The sequence below is a fragment of the Mesoplodon mirus genome (assembly GCF_964341445.2).
Source record: "Mesoplodon mirus genome assembly, chromosome: 14".
Classification (NCBI taxonomy): domain Eukaryota; kingdom Metazoa; phylum Chordata; class Mammalia; order Artiodactyla; family Ziphiidae; genus Mesoplodon; species Mesoplodon mirus.
This window is the reverse complement of record NC_138990.1, coordinates 86,193,616-86,207,945: the sequence shown is the minus strand read 5'-3', so window position 1 is coordinate 86,207,945 and position 14,330 is coordinate 86,193,616. Positions and strand designations below refer to the sequence as shown.

At 33.3% G+C, this 14,330-nt stretch overlaps 1 protein-coding gene across 2 annotated transcripts in view; it reads left to right on the top strand.

Moving 5' to 3' along the window:
- EXOC6B (exocyst complex component 6B) overlaps positions 1-14,330 on the top strand; it is a 730,495-nt gene that overhangs the window by 353,346 nt on the left and 362,819 nt on the right. For both annotated transcript variants that reach the window (XM_082642964.1, XM_082642965.1), the window contains exons 9-11: positions 30-113; positions 659-705; positions 2,065-2,185. In XM_082642964.1, the coding sequence (XP_082499090.1) occupies positions 30-113; positions 659-705; positions 2,065-2,185 (252 nt within the window). The remainder of the gene's footprint in view (positions 1-29; positions 114-658; positions 706-2,064; positions 2,186-14,330) is intronic.

The following is a 14,330-nucleotide window of genomic DNA, read 5'->3' as shown; positions in this document are numbered from 1 at the left end:
CAACCCATTTCCTTTTGTTTGTTTTACAGGGTGCCCGGGAAACATTTGAGAACTACTACCGAAAACAGAGGCGAAAACAGGCTCGTTTGGTGCTCCAGCCTCCTTCTAACATGGTAGGATCACCACCTTTACTTTTCTCCCTTTTTCACTTTTCTTCTCGGTATCTTTTAATTATTTTCCATTTGGGTTCCCCCCCCACAAACTGTCACTCTGGGACCACTGGATGTGACTTGCATTAAGAAAGTAGCAACTGGACTTCCCTGGTGGCGCAGTGGTTGAGAGTCCGCCTGCCGATGCAGGGGACACGGGTTCGTGCTCCGGTCCGGGAAGATCCCACATGCCGCGGAGCGGCTGGGCCCGTGAGCCATGGCCGCTGAGCCTGCACGTCCGGAGCCTGTGCTCCGCAACGGGAGAGGCCACAACAGTGAGAGGCCCGCGTATCGCAAAAAAAAAAAAATAGCAACTAACATCTGTTGCTTGCTATGTGTCAGGCATTGTTCCTCATTTCATCCTCACTGTAATCCTATAAGGTAGGTACTATTATTATATTTACTTTATAGTTTTTGGAATTGAGCCTTAAGAAATTAATTAGCTGATTTTAACTGTCTTAATATGTCAAAACAGAAACAATAACTTTTTTCTCTTTGCTTTGTTGCAGCATGAAACTTTAGATGGCTACAGGAAGTATTTTAATCAAATTGTAGGGTGGGTATATGTTTGTGTGTGTGTGTGTTTTAAATTTATACACTTTCAATAGTTTATACACTTTTTGTGAGACTTGGAAAAGTATATCAAGTGTTCTTTGGGAAATCTTTTTTCTTTTCTTTTCTAAATTCTTAAGACAAGATTTGTTTTGAATATCTGATGATTTTAAAGGAATGTCTATTCGTTTCATAGAATTATGTTGGGGAACATAATTCTATATTGTTGGGAATCCTTTTTATGGATAAAGGGAGAAAAATATTGAATTGTAGTCTTATTATATGTGATGTTCTATTTTTTCATTATTGTTAGGAGGGAACCAAACAATCAGCAAAAGTTGGCAAGTTTTTTTCTAAAAGGGCCAAATAGTAAAGTATTTTAGGCTCAGCAGGCCATACGGTTTTTGTTAGAACTATTCAGCTTTGTTGTGGTTCGAAAGCAGCTATAGACAATATGTAAATGAAAGACAGTGGCTGTGTTCCAATAAAACACTGTTTATAAAAACAAGCAGTGGGCCAGATTTGTTCCATGGACTGTATAGTTTGCCATCCTCATCTGGAGTATATATACTAGTATGGAATTGCAGTTCCCAAATAAACATCCCAGATATAGGCAGCTTATTCTAATTGCAAAATAGTGACTTTGCAGCTAAAAAAAAGGGAAATAAGTTGGATTGTTCCATGAAATTTCTTTTTTTTTCCAAGTTTAGATTGTTGCAATGTAATTGATACCTTTGATTAAAATGTATCTTAACAATTCCCTATTTAAAGAATTGTTTTAATTAGTATGAATATTTAGGCAAGAAAGATGAAGATACATTTTAGATGCATAAAAATTAAGAAGTCACAGAAGAATGTTAAAAAATATATGTGTATTTTTTTTTTACCTTTGTAAGATATCTTTTCAGCACTTTGATGAGAAAGTTTATATAAGGGGAATTATTTCGGTATTTTGTGTGTTGGATTCTTAAAAAAATGCGTGCTTTAACTTTCATTGTCTCTTTAGATTCTATTAGTTTTTTAAAATGTATTAATGGGCTGTTGATTTTAATGTAGTGAAATTTGCCTTCTTTACCTATAAACATTTTTCTTCCCTTTTAAATTTCTAGATAACATGGTTAACATTTAATAGGAATGTAACTCCAATTTCTATAGAAGTGGTTAAGATGATCTCATGATCGGAGGTATAATTCCAAGTCTAAGAAATCTGATTTTGTTGGTGATACCAAACAGCTTTCTTTAAGAAAAAATGACTAGTATTAACTTCCAATTTGATGGCAACTCTTAATGTTTGTCATCCCCTGATGATAGTAGTCAAACTGTAATTTCTGACAGCTGTGCTTTCTTTTTTCCTCAATCTTAGCTTTTTTGTGGTTGAAGATCACATTTTACATACAACCCAGGGCTTAGTAAATAGAGCCTACATCGATGAACTGTGGGAAATGGCACTTTCAAAAACTATCGCAGCACTCCGTACTCACTCGGTATGTAAGAAGCACAAGAGAAGTTCTTACTTCAAGCTAATTATCTATATGCTATTCAGTCTTCTACTGCTTTAAAATCATCATATGTGTATTGTTTGAAATCACCCATTTGGAGTCATCTTCTTCAAAGATATATGGAAGTAGTCACTTCAAACTGCATGTTCTCTAACACTAAGCCCACTTTTGTGGATGCTCTTTGCAATAAGAAAACAGCAGCTAACATTTGTTGATTGCTATCTATGTCTCAGGCATTGTTATTATATTGTTATTGTGTACTGCATATATATTTCATCCTCACTTCATCCCTATAAGGCAGGTGCTATTGTTACATTTACCCTATAGTCTGGGGAACTGAACCTCAGAGAGGTTAAGTAACCAGCCTGATGTCACCCAGTAAGTGGTGGAGCTTGGATTCAAACCTCGACGGTATGACTGCAGAGCCCATGTTCTTAGCCACTATTCCATATTGCCTTCATAATGCCTATTAATACTGATTTGGAGTTCACAGATTTATTCTTACTCTACAACATTTCAGTAAGTTACTTAATTATGAGTTCCCATGATCTATTGATATATTTTATGATAGCATCAATTGTTGATGATAATCTACTTTATTACAAGCAGAGAATGCTGGTTCTGAATTATTCATTCATTCAATATTTCTTGAACAAGGATTGCATGTTGGCAATGGGAATACAATAATGAATAAGAATAAAGTCTTTGCTTTCAGAGAGTTATATTTTAATTGGGGAGATTCCTAATAAACAAATAAATAGGAATATCAGACAGTGATAATGCAATGCAGACAATTAAAATAGAGTGATAGATTAGGGCAACAAGGTGCCTGCTTTTGACTGGTTGATCTGAAGTGGCATTCTGAGATCTAAATATCAAGGAGTAACTATTTGTGTAAAGATCAATTAAAAGATCATTCCAGGTGAAAGGAACAGTAGTACAAGGACTTTGAGGTACTCTTATGTCTGAAGTGTTTGAGGAATAATAGTGAGGAGTTAATAATAGAAGATAATTTGGTATTTAAAAAATTTCAAGAAATGGCTCTAGTATACATCTAGTTATGCTAGCCAGAAACTTAAAAGTCATTCATAACCCTTCAACTCTCTTTATCTAGTCATTAGCAAGTGTTCTAGAGTAAATACCATGTGTAAAGTCTATAATTGAAGGGAGTGTAGCCATTTTAGGGAACTGAAAGATGTTCCGAGTGGTTAGCACATAAACATAGAAAGCTAGGCAACTAAGGTAGGAAGTGAGAATAAAGAAGTAGGTAGGTGTCATACTATTTAGGACCTGTTTGACCCTTTAAGCAGTGGGTTGAGTGAGTATGTGTGTGTTGGGGGCAGGAGTAGGGTAAATTGGAGTGAGAAAGTCAAATTTCTATTTTTAAAAGATTGTTCTGGCTAACTTACAGATGAGGGATGAGAATGGATGTGGGGAGAACAGTTAGTAGGCTAGTCTAGTATTCCAGACAAGAGATGATGATTGCTGGACCAAGGTGATGGTAGATATAGAGAGATGTGGATGAGTTTGAGAGATTTTTAGGAAGTAAGATTAATTTTACTTTCTGATGGATTAATATGCAAGAGGTAAGGTAGAAAGAAGTATCAAGGTGATGCCTTGGTTTATAGTTTCCCTCCTTGGATGATAGTGTTGGTTTTGATGGTTTGGAGTGGGGAAGTCATAAGTTACCTTTGGGTGTGATTACTTTGAGACACTTTTTTGTGCTATTCAAGTAGTAGGGTCTAGGAGAATGATTAATGTATGAGTTTGAAACCAAAGAGGGTATGTCGTTATTGAATGTGTTGCAAATATGTTTCTCCTTTTATTTTTGTTGGTGGTTTCTTCTTTAGTATTTAAAATGTTAAATGTTTATGTATCTAATTATATTTATCTTATTTTAAAATTTCTCCCATTGCTTATATGTGTCCAAGGACTTGACCTGACACTTTTACCATTAATATGCTTGTGTCATAATAAAGTCTGGAACATTTAAAAATATTTTTTAAAAGTTCTGCCTGGGCCTCCCTGGTGGCGCAGTGGTTGAGAGTCCGCCTGCCGATGCAGGGGATACGGGTTCGTGCCCCGGTCTGGGAGGATCCCACATGCCGCGGAGTGGCTGGGCCCGTGAGCCATGGCCGCTGAGCCTGCGCATCCGGAGCCTGTGCTCCGCAACGGGAGAGGCCACAACAGTGAGAGGCCCGCGTACGGAAAAAAAAAAAAAAAAAAAAGTTCTGCCTGTTCTGAGACTAAAAAACAGTCTCTTAACTATTTCATGGCTTTATTTTTACACATTTATGTAGTTACTACCACCTATTCTTATTGTCATTTAGGGTATGATTAAAGATCTCATTTTATTTTTTCTTGCAATAGTAGATCCATTGTCCTAGGATCATTTTTTAAATGCTTTACTTTCCTCCATTGCATGGCGTGCTCTTACATAAAAAAATTTTACAAAGATAACATGGTTATTAAAAGATAGTTAGGAAATATTGATTATTAATAGTAACGAGTTTGTCCATGATCCCTGCCATGATTATTAGCTTTCTTATATGTAAATTTCAAGACCCCTTTTTCTGTGTATGAATACATGATATACAATATATATTTTAAGTAAAACGTGCTGTATTTTTCATTTAATATCTGATGAATTTGTATTAGTTTTAATGTGCATTTGTATAATATTCCATTTTTAGAAATGTACCATTTTAAAAAATTAATTCACTTGATACACTTTTTTAAAAAGTTTTTTTAAGCTGTTATAAACATTGAAGTAAACATTTTTATTAACATATCCTTGCACATTAATTATACTTAGGATAAATTCTTAGATGTGAATTTAGTGAGTTAAAGGATCTGTATATTCCTGAGGCTCTGGATGTGTATTGCTAATTTGCTAAACAAAAAGATTGAACCATTTAGGATCACTAAGCATCATCTGCTAGAATTCCTATTTCCCTATTCCTTTTATTCTGCAGAAAGTTACATTTAAAAACAAAAAGTCATTCCCAATATAATAATAATGTCAGAAATTATATGTCAGAAATTAATTCAATGTTTTTCTTTAATACTGTTATTAAAAATCTCTTCACATCTTTTTAGTTATTTGTATATCTTCTTAGAATTTCCTGTTCCTATGCATTGCCTTTATTTTGTATTTTAATCGTTTTATTTTATATTTATTAGTAACACATGGATGTTAATGTTTAACATTAACTTTAATCTGAATGTTAATCTCTAGTCTGATATATAGGTTGTAAATATTTCCTTAGTTTCATGTGTTTCTAACCTTTGATTTTCTTTTCCATGGCTTTACAGAAGTTTAAAATTTTTAATGGAGTTAAATTTATTGATCTTTAACCTTACTATTTATGTCTTCCTTATTTCAAATAAATGTAATTATTTGTCTATATTTAATTTTAGTATTTCTGTAGTTACTTGTTTAACATATAATTCACAAACTAAAAGTTTATTTTAGTGTTGTGTGTGAGGTTGGACTTTATTTTGAAAATGACTCATCACCTCCAATAACATTATTGTGATAATCTGTTGTTTTATTCAGCTTATTCAGGTTACCATAATGAAATATATAGATTGGGTAGCTTAAACAACAGAAATTAATTTTCTCACATTTCCAGAGGCTGAAAGTCTGAGATCAAGGTGCCATCATGGTTGGTTTCTGATAAGGACCCTCCTGGGTTTCAGATGATCACCTTCTCATTGTGTCCTCACATGGCCCTTCCTCAGCATGTATTCTAGTGTCTTCTCTTTTTATAAGGACACCAATCGCATCAGATTAGGACCATACCCATATGACTTCATTTGACTTTAATTATCTCTCCAAGGCCTCTTCTCCAAACAAGGCTACACTGGCACTAGGGCTTCAAAATAGAATTTCAGGGGGAGTGCAGCATTCAGTTCATAAATGTCTGTCCTTTCCCAACCTATTTTGAAGGCCACCTTTATCATAATATGTTATATAAATAATAAGATCTGTTTCTAGGCTCTGATTGCTGCCCGCCCCCTTCCTTCTCTCTGTATGTCTTGAACCAGTATACCATTGTTTTGATTATTACATCTGATATACTATGCTTTAATTTCTTATATAACATATATGTCCTATAAAATCTTCTTTTTAAAATATACTATTTATCTCCATATTATTCTTCTAGGTTAATTTGAGAATCATTTTGTCACATCCCTTCCACCTCTTACCTCCCCCTAAAACTGACCTATAGTGTTAGTATGCAGTAAATCTGCAAATTTAAATGGAGGTAATTGACATATTTCAGCATCTGGTATTTTTCAACAGGAACATATGTGTTTTTCTCACTTATTTGCTTTTATATCTTTTGGTAAAATATTTTATGTGCTCCCTATCTAAGTCCTATTTTTGGTATTTTATGGTTTATTTCAGGTAGTATTTTGAGGAAGGTTTGTTTCTGATTCATATTTATTAACTAGTATTACTGTCATTCTATGGGAGAGAAGTCCTTGATTTTGTTTGTTTATTTTATATCTGTCCATTTCCCTGATTTCACCAACTTTATTTTTTTCCTGGGAAAAAGTGTTTTTCTTTTAGAAAACTTAGATTTCTTCCAAAAATTTCTTTTTTTAAAGCAGTGGTTTTTCACATTTGAGAATGTGACAAATCTATAGGAGTCTCTCAGCAGGAAAATATACTCTTTTCCTCATCATGCAACCATACTTATTGTCATGAAGAATAGGACACTTTACAATGTGCTGATTAAAGTATATATCTGTGGAGAAAATTAATCTTAATGGAATGTTTCCTTGTAGATCTACTGTATATTCTTTTGAACTGAAGAATAAATGACAAAACTACCTTTAAAAAAATAGTTTAGCATCAGTCTACAGAGGCAGAAAGAAATTAGTGGTCTCCTAGGGCTGGGAGTGGATACGAGGAATAAGCAGGTGATAGCTTAAGGGGCAGGGTTTCTCTTTGAGATGAAGAAAATGTTCTAAAATTGACTGTGGTTATGTTTGCACATGTCTGCAAAAATATTAAAAAAACTAAAAACTGTTGAATTACATACTTTAAATGGGTGAGTAGTATGGTATGGGAATTGTATTTCAATAGAACCATTAAAATAGAACTCAACATCACATACATTTACTCACTGAACCATTTTTATCCATTATGAGACAAAGTAGTTGATGCTACAGATACCAATTCTATTTTATGACACTATTTATTGTGTTACATTATCAGCAAGAAAGAAAAATAAGAACAACCTAAACATCAAAACAAATCTCAAAAGGAAACATTATATCTGAGTGTTTATTTTTTGTAAAAAATCTTTATATTTTTCTAACTTTCTGTGTCACTAATTAAAACTTTTTATATTTTCTGATTGAATTATCAGTCATTGCATAAATTGGAAACATTTTGAAAGATATAATATTCTCAATGCTGATTTCAAAACATGATAAAAATCTTATGCAATCTTATACAATCCACCTCACTTAGAATTCAAATTTAGCAGTACCTGTATATTAAAAGAATAATATTCTAATACAAAGAATTCATATCAGGAATGGTTTAATATTGAAGATCTGTTAATATAATTGTTAGTATGACTGCCAATAAAATGATAAACAGATCATCTGATAATACTAGAAAGGTATTTTTTTACTATTTAAAATTATGGAACAATGTAATTTGTGTGGCCCAAAATCCTCATGTTTTGTAGCTATTAAATATTGGACATTTTTTCTTACTATGTCATAGGCAGACAAAAGTTTGTACTGTAATAGTGGGTTTTTGTGTGTGTGTGTGTGATTGATTGATTGATTTTAACATCTTTATTGGAGTATAATTGCTTTACAGTGGTATGTTAGTTTCTGCTTTATAACAAAGTGAATCAGCTATACATATATATGGAATCTAAAAAAAAAAAAGGTTATGAAGAACCTAGGGGCAGGACAGGGATAAAGACATAGACGTAAAGAATGGACTTGAGGACACAGGGAGTGGGAAGGGTAAGCTGGGACAAAGTGAGAGAGTGGCATGGACATATATACACTTCCAAATGTAAAATAGATAGCTAGTGGGAAGCAGCTGCACAGCACAGGGAGATCAGCTCGGTGCTTTGTAACAGTGGTTTTATACACACCCACATCCATACTCATCCCCCCACACACAGACACACATATTTTAAATTTCTTTGAGTCAAAGGGTGTACTAAGCATATATGTCGTGCAGCTCTCTAACCAAATTGCTATTGAAATAACATGTAAGAAAAACTAAAAAGAGAAACACTGCAAAGTACCTCTATAGGCCAGAAGTTTTGAAAATTTTCTTTGAATTTAGAAAACAGATGGAATCAGAATAGTGACTCAACCTGAGAAAAGAAAATATTACATTAAATATGGTGTAGAGGGTATTGCCAAAGTAGGAAACATTGTTCCAAATGGAATCTAGGAACACTCTAAATTCAGTCAACAAATGTTATGAGCAGGAATGAGGCTGGGAGAAATCTTAAGGGAAATTATTTAGAGGTCTACCTTCTAAAAATCTTGGCTAGACAGAAGGTTACCCAATTCCTTTGGCCAACCTGACCATCAACATAAAGAGATGATAACATGATTAGTGAAGTTCTCTAGTACTACTTTTTGAGCAAGGTGATTCATCTGCCCCACCCACCTACAAAGAGCCTGTAGTCAGTTTTTGGAAAACAGACTTAAAAGCTGCAGAGGGTGAAACCCATACCGGTTATACACACTAATCCATCTAGTCCCTCATTTCTTAACATAAACAAATGCTGAGTCATAGAATATTTGAGGAAAACCAATTACATCAAATAGAAGACAATAATAAACAAACTGCATAGCTATTCTTTAGCAAACACAAATAACTCATGGACTAGGAGATAAATTTATAAAGTAATAATTATTTCTCATTTTAGGAATATAGGAAGCTAGGTCATTCATAGCAGCTGTTCAGCTTGAAACAACTAAAAGTAGTGCTTTATGTACTGCATATAAGATGTTGTTTAAGTCTAGAATGCTTAGTAAGGTTATTAAGGAATTACCAGGCCAAATCCAGGGGAGATTGAGAGTACAGAGGTCCAGAAAGATAGACTTAAACACTTAAGCTGCATTTGCCTTGAGGTTACTTGTTAGTCCAGGCAATTTGTACTCAGATTTGATAGTCTCTGGGGCCTATCTGGGATGGAGAGTCTAATATGGTGCCCTCTCCCACATTAAGCTGGAAAGAACTATTCTTTTCAGGTTAAGATTGAATCAGAAGTAAATAAAAAAGCAGTCAAAATTCTTCCCTTAAAGAAATCTTCAGGTCTAGGGAGTTTTTTCTTGAATTCCTATCTTACATAAACTCTTGGAGAATAGAAAAGAGGAAACACCAACTCATTTTATGAGGTTTGTGTAATCTTGATAATGAAGCCAGATGAGGATAGTACAGGAACTCATAAACTCATAAATATACAGGCTCATTCATAAATATAGATCAGAAATCTTAAATAAAATATTAGAAAACAGAATTCAGCAGTTTACAAAGAACATTAATATGTTGAGTTTATCATAGCAAATGCAAGCTTAGTTCAATATTACAAAGTCTATTATTATAATGAATTAATAGATTAAAGGACAAAAAATTATGTAATCATTTCAATAGATACAGAAAAGCATTTAATAAAACACACCATAAATTCCTGGTAAGATCTCTTAGTAAATTGAAAACATAAGAGAATTTCTTTAAACTGATAAAAATCTATCCTCAAAAACCTATAATAAGTATCATATTTAATTACCATCACTCCTATTTTGTATTGTATTTGAAGTCGTACTTAGTGTTGTAAAGATAGAAACATAAGTAAATTAAAAAATACACCTTTGAAAGGAAGAAACAAAATTGTCATTTTTGCAGATGGTATATTTTTGTACATTGAAAATTCAAAGAATTTACAGAAAATTTATTACAATTAATGGAAGAGGTTAGCATGTTCCCTGATACAAAATCATTATGCAAAATCAATTGTCATTTTATAAACCAGGAATAAAAGTTGAAAAGTTAAAATTTTTAAAAGATAAAAGATACAATAGCATACATTAAAAGTAGTAGAAATATGTCTAGTAAAATGCGTTCAAACCTCCATGGAGAAAATTCTAAAATGTTTTTGAGAGACGAAAAGGAATTAAAGAGGACCTAAATAAAATTGAAATAGCATGTTCATTGATTGGAAGGGTTATTATTGTAGATATGTGTTCTCTTAAAATTGATCTATAAATTTAATTCAGTGGCAGCCAAGATCTCAATAATCTTATTTTTGGGAGGATGAGTACCTTTGCAATCTGATTGTAATATTTTTTTTTTTTACATCTTAATTGGAGTGTAATTGCTTTACAATGGTGTGTTAGTTTCTGCTTTATAACAAAGTGAATCAGAGTGAATCAAAGTTATACGTATACATATGTTCCCATATCTCTTCCCTCTTGCGTCTCCCTCCCTCCCACCCTCCCCATCCCACCCCTCTAGGTGATCACAAAGCACCAAGCTGATCTCCCTGTGCTATGCGGCTGCTTCCCACTAGCTATCTATTTTACGTTTGGTAGTGTATATATGTCCATGCCACTCTCTCGCTTTGTCACAGCTTACCCTTCCCTCTCCCCATATCCTCAAGTCCATTCTCTAGTAGGTCTGTGTCTTTATTCCCGTCTTACCCCTAGGTTCTTCATGACCTTTTTTTTTTCTTAGATTCCATATATATGTGTTAACATACGGTATTTGTCTTTCTCTTTCTGACTTACTTCACTCTGTATGACAGACTCTAGGTCCATCCACCTCACTACAAATAACTCAATTTCATTTCTTTTTATGGCTGAGTAATATTCCATTGTGTATATGTGCCACATCTTCTTTATCCATTCATCCAATGATGGACACTTAGGTTGTTTCCATCTTCTGGCTATTGTAAATAGAGCTGCAATGAACATTTTGGTACATGACTCTTTTTGAATTATGGTCTTAAGCCAGTACAAAAGCCAGGAACAGCTAAGATACTCCTTAAGACTGAGATAAGGTAGGTGGGTTTTCTCTACTGGATATGAAGACAATTTAGAAATCTTATTAAATGAGTACCAGACACTCCGGTACTGTCATTGGATAGATAATGAAACAGAATATAGGGCCTCCAAAAAAGATCTTTGATATTTATAAAAGAGATAGTATTGCAGGTCAGTGGGTAGAGGACAGACATTTCAATGAATAGTACTGGGACAATTGACTATCAGTATGGGGAAATAATATACCAAAAAATGAGTTTCAGGTTGATAATATAACAAAATGTAAAATGTAAGGCCATAAATCTTTTAGAAGATAGTAGAAGAGAATATCTTTATGATTCAGGTTAGAGAAGGAATTCCTAACTAAAATACCAAAAGCACTAACCATAAAGGAAAAGATTCATACGTTAAATATTAAGCTGCATTAACGCTGTAAGAAAAAAACCAAAAAAATGAAAGATAGTAGATAAAATAAGCTATATGATGAGAAATGATGTTTTCAACACAAAATCAGCAAAACATATAAAAATTTCACTATTCATCATGATAATAGAGACAGACATCTCAATAGAAAAAACAAGCAAAAGATTTAAACAGGTACTTCATTTGGCTGAGAAACTGTGAAAGGTGCTCAACTTTAGTGCATCATTGAAATGCAAATTAAAACCAAATGAGATAACATTATGTAAGAATTAATAACAATTGTTGATAAGGATATGAAGTATTCAGAACCCCTTTGAAAAAAATTAGCATCATCTTTTAAAATTGAAGATCCTCATGAACCAGAAATTCTTTTCCTAACTATATTCCCTTGAGAAACTTGCCCTAATGCACCATAATACACATGCAAGAATATTCATTCCAGCATTGTTGAATTTTCAAAATTATAAATGACTTAAATGTCCATTGGTAATAAAATGAACAATCTGGGTTAAACTCCTAACATGGAATATTATACAGCATGAAAATGCCCACACTATAGCTATATACAGTAGCATGGATGAATTTCACAAGTATAATGTTGAATTATAAAAGCAAGACAAATTTATACATACAGTTTTTTTCCACTTACATAATATTGAGAAAGAAAATATTGAGTAAGACTGAGTATTTAGATGGTTACAAAGCAATGAAATTAAGAGAATGAACTGACAGGCATATGTGATAAAGGTATGGTACTGAAAATATATAGAGAACTCTTAGCACTCAACAGTAAGAAAAAATTAAGAAACTGGCCCAATTAAAAAACAGGCAAAAGTTCTGAACAGATACCTCACCAAAGAAATATTCAAATGGCAGGAAAGCATACAAAAGATGCTGGACAACATATGTCCTCGGGGAGTTACAAATTAAACAACAATGAGCTACCACCACACACCCATTAGAATGGCTAAAACACTGACAACACCAAATGCTGAAGAGAATGTGGAACAGCAGGAACTCTCATTGTTGATGGGAATGGAAAATGGTACAGCTAGCTTAGAAGAGAGTTTGGCAGTTTCTACAAAATGAAACATACTCTTATTATATGATCCAGCAAGTACACTCTAGGTATTTGCCAAATGAGTTGAAAACTTATGTTAACACAGAAACCTGCCCACTCATGTTTATAACAGCTTATTCATAATAGCCAAAACCTGGAAGCAACCAAGATGTCCTTTAGTAGGTGAATGGATAGACTCTGGTACATTCTTATAATTGAATATTTATTCAGTGGCAAAAAGGAAATGCTCTGTCAGTCCACAAAAAGACGTGGAGGAAAGTTAAATGCATATTGCTAAGTAAAAGAACCCAATCTGAGAAGGCTATATACTCATATGATTCCAACTATATGACATTCTGGACAAGGCAAAATTATGGAGACAGTAAAAAGATCAGGGTTGCCGGGGTTTGGGAGAGGGATGGAGGGACGAATAAGTGGAAGACAGGGAATTTTTAGAGCAGTGAAACTATTATCTACGATATTGTAATGGTGGAATATGTCATTATACATATGTTAAAACCCATAGATTATATAACACAAAGAGTAAACTCTAATGTAAGCTGTGGACTTCAGTTAATAACAGTGTGTCAGTGTTGGTTCATCAACTGTACCAAATGTTACCACACTAATGCAAGATGTTATAATAAGGGAATCTGTGCATGAATTTCTGTGTGAAGGGATATATGGGAACTCTGTACTTTCTGCTCAGTTTATCTGTAAATGCAAAACTGCTCTAAAAAATAAAGTTTATTAAGTTAAAAAAATACAAAGAAGCAAAAACATGAAGGAAAGACATGGAAATGATTATCATAACTAATGATATCATAAATAAAAATTATGTCATAAATAAATGTCATGATAATGTTTTCCTGAGTGCAGAGGAAAGAAGTTGTTTTGGAGCTTCTGGCACGCTGGTGCTATTTAGTTTTGTTTGCCTGGTGAAATTGTACATATAGGTTTTATTTATTATTTTCTTTATGTATACTATATTCACAATTTTAAAAAACGTGGTAAGGAGGAAAAGGAAGGAAGCAAGCCACAGAAGGATAGAAATCAAAGATAAACATTGCTTTCTTGGAAATTTATGACTACCATAATAGAGAAATTTAATTCAAAGATTAAATAGATAAAACTGCACATCATTCTGTGATCAAGAAGACAAAATCAAATAGATATCCCAAAATACAGAGTGAAGACTCAAAGAGGTGGAAAATATGAATAGAAAGTTAAGGAACATGGATAATTGATGTAGATTTTTGGTTGTATCTAATAGGGATTTAGAAAGAAAGTACAGTCACAAAGCAGGGGACTTAAATAATTAAATAAAAGAGGGAAATTTCCCTGCATTAAAGAAAGACTAGATTATTACAGTTGAAAGGATGCATTTTTTTTTTTTTGGTCAGGCAGGGTAAATTAGGACAGACAGTTTTCTCACATCTGAAATTGTGTATTTTAGTTTGAGTGCAAAAGAAAGGCATTTCCAAACACATGAGGGTTCAAAGTTTACTTTTCACCCATCCTGTCTTACTGGTGTTTTACCAAAAATGAAAAAGAAATTCTAAATACAAGATGGGATGGGTGTAAATAAATGTGTGCAAAAATGAG